The sequence below is a fragment of the Haematobia irritans genome, chromosome 4 (assembly GCF_050003625.1).
Source record: "Haematobia irritans isolate KBUSLIRL chromosome 4, ASM5000362v1, whole genome shotgun sequence".
NCBI lineage: Eukaryota > Metazoa > Arthropoda > Insecta > Diptera > Muscidae > Haematobia > Haematobia irritans.
In genome coordinates, this window is record NC_134400.1 from 212898924 (window position 1) to 212911895 (window position 12972).

General features: G+C 33.7%; 1 protein-coding gene across 6 annotated transcripts in view; it reads right to left on the bottom strand.

Moving 5' to 3' along the window:
* Positions 1–212: 212 nt before the first annotated feature.
* LOC142234223 (G-protein coupled receptor Mth2-like) overlaps positions 213–12972 on the bottom strand; it is a 37658-nt gene continuing 24898 nt past the window's right edge. For 5 of the 6 annotated variants that reach the window (XM_075305313.1, XM_075305316.1, XM_075305314.1 and 2 more), the window contains exons 5-8: positions 12447–12624; positions 12180–12380; positions 11966–12051; positions 213–650 (exon numbers count right to left, since the gene is read on the bottom strand). In XM_075305313.1, the coding sequence (XP_075161428.1) occupies positions 619–650; positions 11966–12051; positions 12180–12380; positions 12447–12624 (497 nt within the window). In that variant the 3' untranslated portion in view covers positions 213–618. The remainder of the gene's footprint in view (positions 651–11965; positions 12052–12179; positions 12381–12446; positions 12625–12972) is intronic. The other variant, XM_075305318.1, reaches the window with a different exon arrangement.

Consider the following 12972-nt stretch of genomic DNA (forward strand, 5'->3'; position numbering starts at 1 on the left):
TCGGTGTAGCATAAATTACATTTTCAACTTACCCGGTACAACTAAGAGTTTGGTATATTTGAATCAAGGTGGTGATGGATATTTAAGGTTCGGCCCAACCGAACTTAAGATCGAATATACATGTTCCCTTTACTTTGAATGAGAAACCAAAGTCGAAACATTTCTTTTACAAAAAAGATAATATCTGCTATATAAGCTAAACAAACAAGCACTTATAATTTCTTCATCTTTATTATGCTAAATAAAATGTTTATAATCTACTTAAAACTACAATACATTATGAGACATATTCAGCTGTCAATTTATGCTTGAATGGAATACTCATTCCATATTCGATATTTAAAGATCCAAGTTCTCTTATTATTGGGGGCTCCCAGCTGATAATCTCCAAAGAGAAGTCGTAAACTTCCATTCAAATTCTTACATCGGACTTAAAGGCTAAAATAATACCTGTCTTATTAAGATGCAATAAAGCTGAGTATAAATATAAATAAATTAAATGCATATGAATTCAGGATATTCCAGAGGCTTTCTATTAATTTAGACGCTGAGTTAAAGGGCTCGACTGTATCTTTGATAGACTCAAATGTGAGGTTGCTGTTCGCTTAACCATTGGACTCATTTTCGGATCACTGTTGCATCGTTGACATCTGTAAGAAAACGTTGTGAAATATTAGTACCAAAATAAAATAATTGTAATTTTTTTTTTTAATAGCACAAAAGAACAAAACACAATAATACATGCCAAAGCAAAATGCAATAAATGAAAAATAATTTCTTCTTATATCGAAAAGAGCGTGCTTGGGAGTTACATGAAACATATTACTGGAGGTCAACGTGTATTACAAATGAGGCCTAACAAATCATACCGAATTTGGTAAAACAAAATAAATAAATAAAATTAGATTTCATGTTAGCCTGATACTGAAACAGGCAATTGACGTCCAAATGCATTATATCTAATTATACAATTATTCTTCGAGCTTTATGGACAGATATAGATTAAGGAACATGGTTAATAGAGCCATTGAAAAGAAAACGCCAGATACCAATCTATACACGCCTGGACTGTACATGTTTCGGTTCGGGCGAATGAACCTTTCCACAGCCTTTAGTATAGATCTGGCTGGGAGAGATAACTCAATTTTGGGCCCTTTATGCTAACTCCTTATGGAGAAAACATTTGGGAAATTTCCTCTTACAAATTTGTCCACAAAGCTCGAAGAATAATTGTATAATTAGAAATAAAATTAGTGTACACCTTCCAACAATTTGGCTTGAAAGAATGATTGTCCCATATATTAGTTTTAATAATCCGCTTGACAAAATTAATCGCCAACGAGGATTTTCCATTTGTACACACAAAAACTTAATTATTTACTCCGTAACGAAATTGTAGACTAACGAAGTTTTCTTTTATCAAAAAAATATTGGTTTATTATACCCGTTGCCACGCTTGTCCCCAACGAACTTTGTAACGACTGAAAAGATCAACTTTAACGACAAACGAAAACTTCGTTGGTCTAACATTTCGTTTCCCAGAAAATATATCATTTTGTTTTTTGCATACACAGAAAAAATATCAACAAAATTTTTCCAATTATAAAATTAATTGAAGCTGAAAATCTTTTCAATTATAGAAGTAATGCACGTTTTAATAAAACTCGAAACATTAAGTCAATTACGTTGACCTAATTGAAATTTTTATAATTCTACCATAGGATGGGGGGTATATTAACATTGTCATTCCGATTGTAACACATCGAAATATTACTCTACACAGAAAGAAAAGTTTTCTTTTCTGAGGATCGAAATTTTAAACAAACAAAGTTTTCTTTTGATGCTAAAAAATTTACCTTTAAAGCAAATAAACAAGTATATACAGCAGTAAGTTCGGCCGGGCCGAATCTTAAATACCCACCACCATGAACCAAATATTTGGGTTTCCTTTGAAATTTCAGGAGGGCTTGAGGACTTGAGGACACTTCCCGAAGATAAATTTAAAGATTTCACCTATGAGGACTATATCAGATTCTGGATTTATAAGAACCATTTTAGTTTGAGTTTTAGAGGAATCATTAACATCTCTTGTAAGTGTGCAAGAAAATTATAAAATAACGTCTTGATTTGAAATCTTAAATCTGTAGATGTAAAATCTGGAAATTTTACATTGATTTTCAAGCAATTTTCATGATCAGTACGCCTTCTACACCCTCAAGAAGTGAAGTCGGTCTATATGGAGGCATTACCAAATGAACCAATAAAAACTTAATCCGATACACGTTTTTGTGAGCCTAAAATACCAGAATATTTACAATTTCATGCAAATCAGATAAAAACTACGGTTTCTAGAAACCCAAGGAGTTAAATCGGGAGATCGTTCTTATGGGGCTATACTAAAATATGGACCGATACTCACCGTTTTCGGCACACCTCTTTATGACCCGAAAATACCTCTAGATTTCCAATTTCAGGCAAATAGGATAAAAACTTCGGATTTTAGAAGCCCAAGAAGTAAAATCGGGAAATATGGGGGCTATACCGAAATATGGACCGATACTCACCATTTTCGGCACACCTCTTTATGGTCCTAAAATACCTCTAGATTTCCAATTTCAGACAAATTGGATAAAAACTACGGTTTCTATAAGCCCAAGACCCCAAATCGGGAGGTCGTTTTATATGGGGACCATATCAAAACATGGACCAATACTCACAATTTTTGGCACACGTATTTGTGGTCCTAAATACCTTTAGATTTCCAATTTCAGGTAAATTGAATAAAAACTGCGGTTTCTATAAGCCCAAGAAGTAAAATCAGGGGATCGGTCTATATGGGGGCTATACCAAAACATGGACCGATACTCACCATTTTTGGCACACCTCTTTATGGTCATAAAATACCTCTAGATTTCAAATTTCAGGCAAATTGGATAAAAACTACGATTTCTATAAGCCCAAGACCCCAAATCGGGAGGTCGGTTTATATGGGGACTATATCAAAACCTGGACCGATATAGCCCATCTTCGAACTTGACCTGCCTGCAAACAAAAGACGAGTTTGTGCAAAATTTCAGCACGATTGCTTCATTATTGAAGACTGTAGCGTGATTACAACAGACAGACAGACAGACGGACAGACGGACATCGTTATATCGTCTTAGAATTTCTCCCTGATCAAGAATATATATACTTTATATAGTCGGAAATCGATATTTCGATGTGTTACAAACGGAATGACAAACTTATTATACCCCCGTCACCATTCTATGGTGGTGGGTATAAAAATACCAGAAACAATCGATGAATCGCTTATAACAACTTCGGGTTTATTTGCTCCAAAAGAAAATACATTATAAGAAAGGGGAATTTCGTTTGTCTAAAATTTCGTTCCGGAGGAAAGTATTTTTTCTTTGCGTGTAAGATATAACAGGTTGGCCATAAAATATATAACAGGTTGGCTGATAAGTCCCCGGTCTAGCAAAGAAAAACACATTTTTTTATCAAAAACATTTTTTTTCTGATTCAATCACCAAATTAATTGATCCAATTAATTTTTTAATTGAAATGTCTTCAATCACAAAAATGATAGTATCAATCACAGTTTTAATTGGGCATAGAAAAAATTCTTGATTAAAAAATTAATTGATTTTTTCAGAAAATTTCAATTAATTTTTTAATTGATTCAATTAAAAATTTAATTGATGTTGATTGCAAAACTCAATTAATGTATTATTTAAAAAATTTAACTATTTTTAATTACTTTCTGAATTGGCTTAGAGTTTTTATTTGGATTAACAAATGATTGTTTGAAATACATTTTTAATTAAAAATTTAAAAAAAATAAGCACTTTTTTAACCCTTTCACTACCGATGTCCGCTTTGAAGGACATTCGAAAAAGACACCAAATTCTATTTTTCCACTTAGTTTTGATTTATTTCTCAATGTTATTTTAAAGTAATCTAAATAACCTATAAATATTTTCCATATTGGTGAGGTCCAAAATACATTTTTGTAAACTTCTTTAGAAATAAACGAAAAATACGAAAATTTGAGACAATTTTTCTAATGTATGTTTCTAGTAAATGGACATTCATACGAAAACTATAGCTGACACTATTTCGGGTTCTTTTTTGTATTTTTGCTCACACTTTGAAGGACATTATAGGCCAAATAGCGCTTATTTTCGTAAGGCCACTTGGTCACAATTCAAGAATCAAATTTTCAAAACAAGCTCATATAGCTCTTGAAGTATTTGAAGTAGGTTTTCAAAATGGCAATTTTTGTTCTACATGCTGTTAGTACAAGTAAAAACAGAAGAAAAATTAAAGTTTTTAACATTAGGTTTATTTCGGTAGTGAAAGGGTTAACTGAATTAGTCTTCCGAATTTGATTAAAAAGTGAATTGTATCAATTAATTTTTTAATTAAAAATTTAAAAATTTTCAATCATTGACTTAATTAACTTAATGTTTCAATCATGATTAAAAAGTTAATTGTATCAATTAATTTATTAATTGAAAAAATTTTCAACTTCAATTAACTTTTTAATTGGAAATATTTTGGTGATATTTTTTTCTGTGTTCAAGAGCGATACAACGATTATAACGACCTTCCAATTTTTTGATACCATTTTGGTAGTACTCCTTCGGTTTTGCCTCAAAATAGACCTCAGTTTCGGCGATCACCTCTTCATTGCAGCCAAATTTGTTCCCTGCGAGCATCCTTTTGAGGTCTGAGAACAAGAAAAAGTCGCTGGTGGCCAGATCTGGTGGGGAAACAATTCGAAGCCCAATTCATGAATTTTTGCCATCGTTCTCAATGACCTGTGGCACGGTGCGTTGTCTTGGTGGAACTACACTGTTTTCTTCTTCATATGGGGCCGTTTTGCCGCGATTTCGACCTTCAAACGCTCCAATAACGCCATATAATAGTCACTGTTGATAGTTTCTCCCTTCTCAAGATAATCGATAAAAATTATTCCATGCGCATCCCAAAAAACAGAGGCCATTATTTTGCCAGCGGACTTTTGAGTCTTTCCACGCTTCGGAGACGGTTCACCGGTCGCTGTCCACTCAGCCGACTGTCGATTGGACTCAGGAGTATAGTGATGGAGCCATGTTTCATCCATTGTCACATATCGACGGAAAAACTCGGGTGTATTACGAGTTAACAGCTGCAAACACCGCTCAGAATCATCAACACGTTGTTGCTTTTGGTCAAATGTGAGCTCGCGCGGCGCCCATTTTGCACCGAGCTTCCGCATATCCAAATATTGATGAATTATATGACCAACACGTTCCTTTGATATCTTTAAGGCCTCAGCTATCTCGAGCAACTTCATTTTACGGTCATTCAAAATCATTTTGTCGATTTTTTTGATGCTTTCGTCGGTAACCACCTCTTTCGGGCGTCTACTGCGTTCACCGTCCTCCGTGCTCATTTCACCACGCTTGAATTTTGCATACCAATCAATTATTGTTGAGTTCCCTGAGGCAGAGTCCGGAAACTCATTATCAAGCCAAGTTTTTGCTTCCACCGTATTTTTTGCCCTTCAGAAAACAGTATTTTATCAAAACACGAAATTCCTTTTTTTTCATTTTTTTTTTCACAAGAACAAAAGTTGCTTCACAAAAGACGCTCTATCTCACAAACTAATTGACTAACAGACGTCAAATTTTGACACGAATAATTTGAAGGTTGGTACTATATAAAAATAATATGAATTTAATACTAACGACGCCATCTATGTGCCAGACCGGGGACTTATCAGCCAACCTGTTATATTCCGGGTCGTGGTGAAATTCTGAGTCGACCTAAGCATGTTCGTCCGTCTGTTGAAATCCCGCTAACTTCCGAACGAAACAAGCTATCGACTTGAAACTTGGCACAAGTAGTTGTTATTGATGTAGGTCAGATGGTATTGCAAATGGGCGATATCGGACCACTTTTACGTATGCCCCATATAAACCGACGCTCAGATTTGGCTTGCGGAGCCTCTTGGAGGAGCAAAATTCATCCGATCCGATTGAAATTGGGTACATGGTGTTAGTATATGGTCTCTAATGACCATGCCCAAAATGGTCCACATCGGTTCATAATTATATATAGCACTCATATAAACCGATCCCCACATTTGACCTCCGGAGCCTCATGGATGAGCAAAATTCATCCGATACAGTTGAAATTTGGTATGCGGTGTTAGAATATGGTCTCTAACAACCATGCAGGAATTGCTCCATATCGGGCCATAATTATATGTAGCCCCCATATAAACCGATCCCTAGATTTGAGCCTCTTGGAGGAGCAAAATTCATCCGATCCGGTTGAAATTTAGTACATGGTGTTAGTATATGGTCTCTAACAACCATGCAAAAATTCACATCGGTCCATAATTACATATAGCCCCCATATAAACCGATCCCCCGATTTGGCTTGCGGAGCCTCTAAGAAAACCAAATTTCATCCGATCCGGTTGAAATTTGGTACATGGTGTTAGTATATGGTCTCTAACAACCACGCAAAAATTGGTCCACATCGGTCCATAATTATATATTGCCCCAATGTAAACCGATCCCCCGATTTGACCTTCGGAGCCCCTTAAAGGAGCAAATTTCATCCGATCCGGCTGAAATTTGGTACATGGTGTTAGTATATGGTCTCTAACAACCACGCAAAAATTGGTCCACATCGACCCATAATTATATATAGCCCCCATATAAGCCGATCCCCAGATTTGACCTTCGGAGTCCCTTAAAGGAGCAAATTTCATCCGATCCGGCTGAAATTTGGTACATGGTGTTAGTATATGGTCTCTAACAACCATGCAAAAATTGGTCCATATTGGTCCATAATTATATATAGCCCCCATATAAACCGATCCCTAGATTAGAGCTCCGGAGCCTCATGGATGAGCAAAATTCACCCGATCCGGTTGAAATTTGGTATGTGGTGTTAGTATATGGTCTCTAACAACCACACCCAGAGAAGGAATATGATCACCTCAAACATGTTTTGAGAGCAAAATGTTATTTTTGGGTGGTGACCATGTAACATGTTTTTCGCACCCATGTTATTTTCTCGGAAATCATGTATCTGATTTCGGCAAGCAGGTTATATTTGACGAGAAAATACAATTTTAGTGACAAACATGTTACATGGTCACCATACAAAAATAACATTTTGCTCTTGAAACATGTTTGAGGTGATCATATTCCTTCTCTGGGTGCATGCATACCGGTCTTAATTATATATAGCGCTCATTTAAACCGATCCCCAGATTTGACCCTCGGAGTTATTGGAGGAGCAAAATTCATCTGATCCGTTTGAAATTTGGTACGTGGTGAAATTTGGTACATTGCGCTAGTATATAGCCGCTAATAACCATGCAAAAATTGGTCCATATCGGTCTATAGTTATATATAGCTGATCCCCAGAAATAATATACCAAAATTTTATTTCTATAGAAAATTTTGTCAAAATTTTATTGCTATAGAAAATTTTGTCAAGATTTTATTTCCATAGAAAATTTTGTCAAAATTTTATTGCTATAGAAAATTTTGTCAAGATTTTATTTCTATAGAAAATTTTGTCAAACTGAATTATTTGCGTATTTAATTGTTTAATATATACCCGTATGGACTAACTTACAATTGAGAAGACGCTTTTAAGACCCAAGAAATTCGATTGTGGATGACTGTCGTTAGTACAAGTTTCTATGCAATCCATGGTGGAGGGTACATACGATTCGGCCTGGCCGAACTTACGGCCGTATATACATGTTTTAACTAAAAAAAATAATTGATACAATCATTTGTTTAATCCAAATAAAAACATAAAGTCAATTACACAGCAAAAAAGTGTCCGTAGAAAAAAAAAATATTTGCTTGTAATTAAATTTTATTATTTTTATCGAAATTTTCCACAGCTTAATGAAATCTTACTTTTTTTAAGTATGTCTCAAAAATTTTATGAACTAAACGTGAGTATAAAGTTAATTGACCGTACACATAAGTTCAATATGAACTAACACAAATGAAAATTTTCGTACGATTCCCAAAAATAGTGAGAATGAACTACTCTATGGTTAAAATGGTCATGATTTGGCGCCAATGATTTTCTTCTTTACTTTTAGTTAATTTTTTCTTCTATGAGATGATGTAATTTCGTTAACTGCAGTTAAAAAGTACAACAAATTTTTTAATTGAGATCACCAAAAACCAATCACAAAAGTTAATGGTATCAAATAATTTTTTAATTGGGTCAATAAATATTTTAATTGACTTTCAATTTTTTAATTGATACTATTATTTCTGCGATTGAAAACATTTCAATTAAAAAATTTATTGGATCAATTAAATTCGTGATTGAATCAGAATTTTTTTGTTTTTGTGTATAGCCCCCATATAAACCAACCCACATGGTTGATTTGCGGAACCTCTTAGAGGAGCAAAATCCATCCGATTCGTTTGAAATTTGGTACGTGATGTCAGTATATGCACTCTAAGAACCTTGCAAAAAATAAGTCGATATCGGTTCATTATTATATAAAGGCCCGATTTAAAGCAATCCAGTGATTTGAATGACCTCCGGAACCTCTTGGAAGAGCAAAATCCATTCGATTCGTTTTGAAATTTGGTACGTGACGTGAACCTTGCAAAAATTGGTCGATATCGATCCATAATTATATATAGACCCCCTATGAAGCGATCCCCAGATTTGTACTCCGAAACCTCTTGGAGGAGTACATTTCTTCCGATCCAATTGAAATTTGGAACACGATGTTAGTATATGCCTTTTAAAAACCATGCAAAATTTTGGTCCTCTTAGGCCCATAAATATTTATAACCCCCATATAAAACGATCCTCAGATTTGACTTCTGGAGCCACATGAAAAAGTAAATTTCTCCCGATCCGATTGAAATTTAGAACGCGATGTTAGCACATGCCTCCTAACAATTGTGCAAAAATTGGTGGATATCGGTCCATAGTTACATATATCCTCCATATAAACCGATCCTTAGATTTGACTTCTGTACATGCAAAGAAAAAAAAAACGTTTGGAAAACGTGTACCGAAAACGTTTTTCTTTTGTTCGAGTTTTTTGAATTGCTTCGAAATTTTTAAACTTTTATCACCGAAAAAATTCGTTTGTTACAAAATTTTTATTTTTTCAATAAAAAAAGTTATTTTTGAAACAACAACACAGTCCATTTCGTTTATATCAAACACTGTTCTTTTCTGACTTTAGGTCTTTAATAAGACACAGTTTACAGTTCAAAATTTAAAATACTACAATGTAATGTTGAACATTTTTTCGGAATCTTCCGAACATATCTGGAATATATGTAAAAAAAAAAAAAAAAAACAAAACAAGTATATACGGCCGTAAGTTCGGCCAGGCCGAAACTTATGTACCCTCCATCATGGATTGCGTAGAAACTTCATCTAAACACTGCCATCCACAATCGAATTACTTAAGTTGCGGTAACGCTTGCCGGTAAATTGTATGTAAGTCCATACGTGGTATATATTAAATCAAAAAAGATCGATCCAATACGTATATTCAGTTTGACAAAGTAGACATAAAATTTTGACAAAATTTTCTACAGAAATAAAATTTTAACAAAATTTTCTATAGAAATAAAATTTTGACAAAATTTTCTATAGAAAGAAAATTTTGACAAAAATTTCTACAGAAATAAAATTTTAACAAAAGTTTCTATAGAAATAAAATCTTGGTAGATTATTTTTGGCTCGAGTGGCAACCATGATTATGAACCGAATAAAATTTGAACAACATTTTCTATAGAAATAAAATTTTGACAAAATTTTGTATAGAAATAAAATTTTGACAATGATGAAAATTTTATTATGAACCGAATAAAATTTTAACAACATTTTTCTCTAGAAATAAAATTTTGACAAAATTTTCTCTAGAAATAAAATTTTGGTAGATTATTTGTGGCTCTAGTGGCAACCATGATTATGAACCGATATGGACCAATTTTTGTGTGATTGGACCAATTTTGGTATGGTTGTTAGCGACCATATACTAACACCACGTGCCTAATTTGAACCGGATCGGATGAATTTTGCTCCTCCAAGAGGCTCCGGAGGTCAAATCTGGAGAATGTTTTATATGGGGGCTATATATAATTATGGACCGATATGGACCAATTCTGGCACGGTTGTTAAAGATCATATACTAACACCATGTTCCAAATTACAACCGGATTGGATGAAATTTGCTTCTCTTGGAGACTTCGCAAGCCAAATCTGGGGATCGGTTTATATGGGGCTATATATAATTATGAACCGATGTGGACAAATTTCTGCATGGTTGTTAGAGACCAGATACCAACATCATGTACCAAATTTCAGCCGGATCGGATGAAATTTTCTTCTCTTTGAGGCTCCGCAAGCCAAATCTGGGGATCGGTTTATATGGGGGCTATATATAATTATGGACCGATGTGGACCAATTTTTGCATGGTTGTTAGAGACCATATACCAACACCATATACCAAATTTCAGCCGGATCGGATGAAATATGCTTCTGTTAGAGGCTCCACAAGCCAAATCTGAGGGTCCCTTTATATGGGGGCTATACGTAAAAGTGGACCGATATGGCCCATTTTCAATACCATCCGACCTACATCGATAGCAATTACTTGTGCCAAGTTTCAAGTCGATAGCTTGTTTCGTTCGGAAGTTAGCGTGATTTCAACAGACGGACGGACGGACATGCTTAGATCGACTCAGAATTTCACCACGACCCAGAATATATATACTTTATGGGGTCTTAGAGCAATATTTCCATGTGTTACAAACGGAATGACAAAGTTAATATACCCCCATCCTATGATGGAGGGTATAAAAAAAACTTTGGTCGAAGTAGGGATCGAACCCACAACTCTTGGCATGCAAGTCGGACGTAGCAACCACTGCTCCACGGTGCCAAACTAAATGTTTGTTTCTGTTAAATAAACTTTGTTTATTCGTTTCGTGGGCGCCGCAAGCTATGCTATATAAATATTACTTATATGGATATTTATCTATTGATGACCATAACAGGTACATAGCTCAGTGTATAGTATGTTGGCTTACAAAGTGCATGGTCCGTGGTTCGATTCTCCGTCCAGACGAAAGGAAAAAAAATTTTAAAACTTTATAAAATCGTATTATTTCTTCTACATTGTTGGTATTACAGGAAAAGGTGTTAGGAACTAAAAAACCTCGAGGATGTGAGAAAGATGTGAGGGAAAATGCAATTAGCAAGAAAACAATGTTTTTTTGAGTTTGTCTTTATGAAATTGTTTTTACATCCTGGAAAAGAATAAACGTTCATCACAAAAGGTATATACTTTTCTTCCAAATACACTTCCTTACAGCGAAAAGCAAATGAGAAACGAACTTTGTTTGTCTAAAATTTCGTTTGGGAGGAAAGAATTATTTTTTTTTGCGTCAATTACAGAAATAAGTGATGAGAAGTAAATCAACCACGTGGAAGTGAGAAATATATAAGTGATAATGCAATTAGCCAGAAAATTAAAAAAAAAAATATGTGAGTTAGTCTTTATTAAATTATTTGCACATGCTACATAAATGGGAAAAGATATTTTGTATGCCTAAAATTTCGTTTGAGAGGAAGAATTAAATTTTTACCTGTTTATATATAGAAATATAAATTGATTAGTTAAGTAGCAATATGCACATATAGTTTTATAATAGGAAAAATTAGTAAATGGAAAACAGGTTAAACCATTGTTAGAAGTTTATTTTCTATGTAGTAAAAACAAATAAAAAAGTTACAACCATATACTTATTATTTTCCCAAACAAACAAATAAGTATCTGCAATTTATTGGAGAAATATGCAAGCCAACACCGGAATTTAATGCAAACGAATAGACGTTGTGTGTTTTTTTGTTTTTAATTTGTAAAACATTTAAAATTTTCAATACCTGACTCAATACCGTTTAAAGAAATTTCTTCTTCATTGCATTCAGTATGTGTGGTGTTGTCAATTTCATCACTTTTTGAGAACATTCTTTGGTTCGCGTGTATTTGTTTTAGGCCGAAAATGTTACGAAATTTCATTGAATGAATAAAATATATATAATTTTAAGAACATTAATTTAATTATTATAAAAAGAAATCTCTTCTATATATACATACCTTTTTCGAATCAATGATAGAACCTTTGGTTTCAGGACAAAACATACAAATATCAAAAGTCCCAATATGGCATTCATGAAATCCGATACATAGTACAGGGGATTGGTTAATTCAGGATTCAGTACACCCTCAATGTAGGACAATATATCAAGCAACCATGACACACCCATAATTAGGAAAAGACGTAGAAATAAACCAAAACTGAAAAAGAAGAGAGAAGAAAAAAATTAGAATCTAAATCAACATGGCCATATATTATTGGTTTACTTATTCTTATGAGTCCGCAATTTATGACGACCCTCGTTTGTGTCATTACGTATGATTTTATCAATATCATTTTGCAATGCTGTTATTTTGTAATAGGTCATAGAAAAGAATATAATATCGATTAGCACAATTACCAGATTTATTCCAAAGAAATATATCATTGCCGACCAATCATAAGCTGAAATGAGAAAATATATAATAAAGATAATTAATTTTTCCCAAAAGGAACATTTTCCAGCAAAAATCAATTAAATATTTAATTGAATAAATTAAAAAATTAATGGAATATGTCAAAAAATCAATTAATACTTTAATCAAGAATATTTTTCATTTCGAATTAATTCGAATAAGTTATACTATCATTTAAGTGATTGAAAATTAATTGCATCAAATAATTTCTTGACAATATTTTTTGAACAATACTAACAGATATTGTAGGCAAATTTCACGTCAGGCGAGAAAAACATCGGTATACTTTCCAAATAACAGGTTGGCTGATAAGTCCCCGGTCAAACAAAGAAAAACA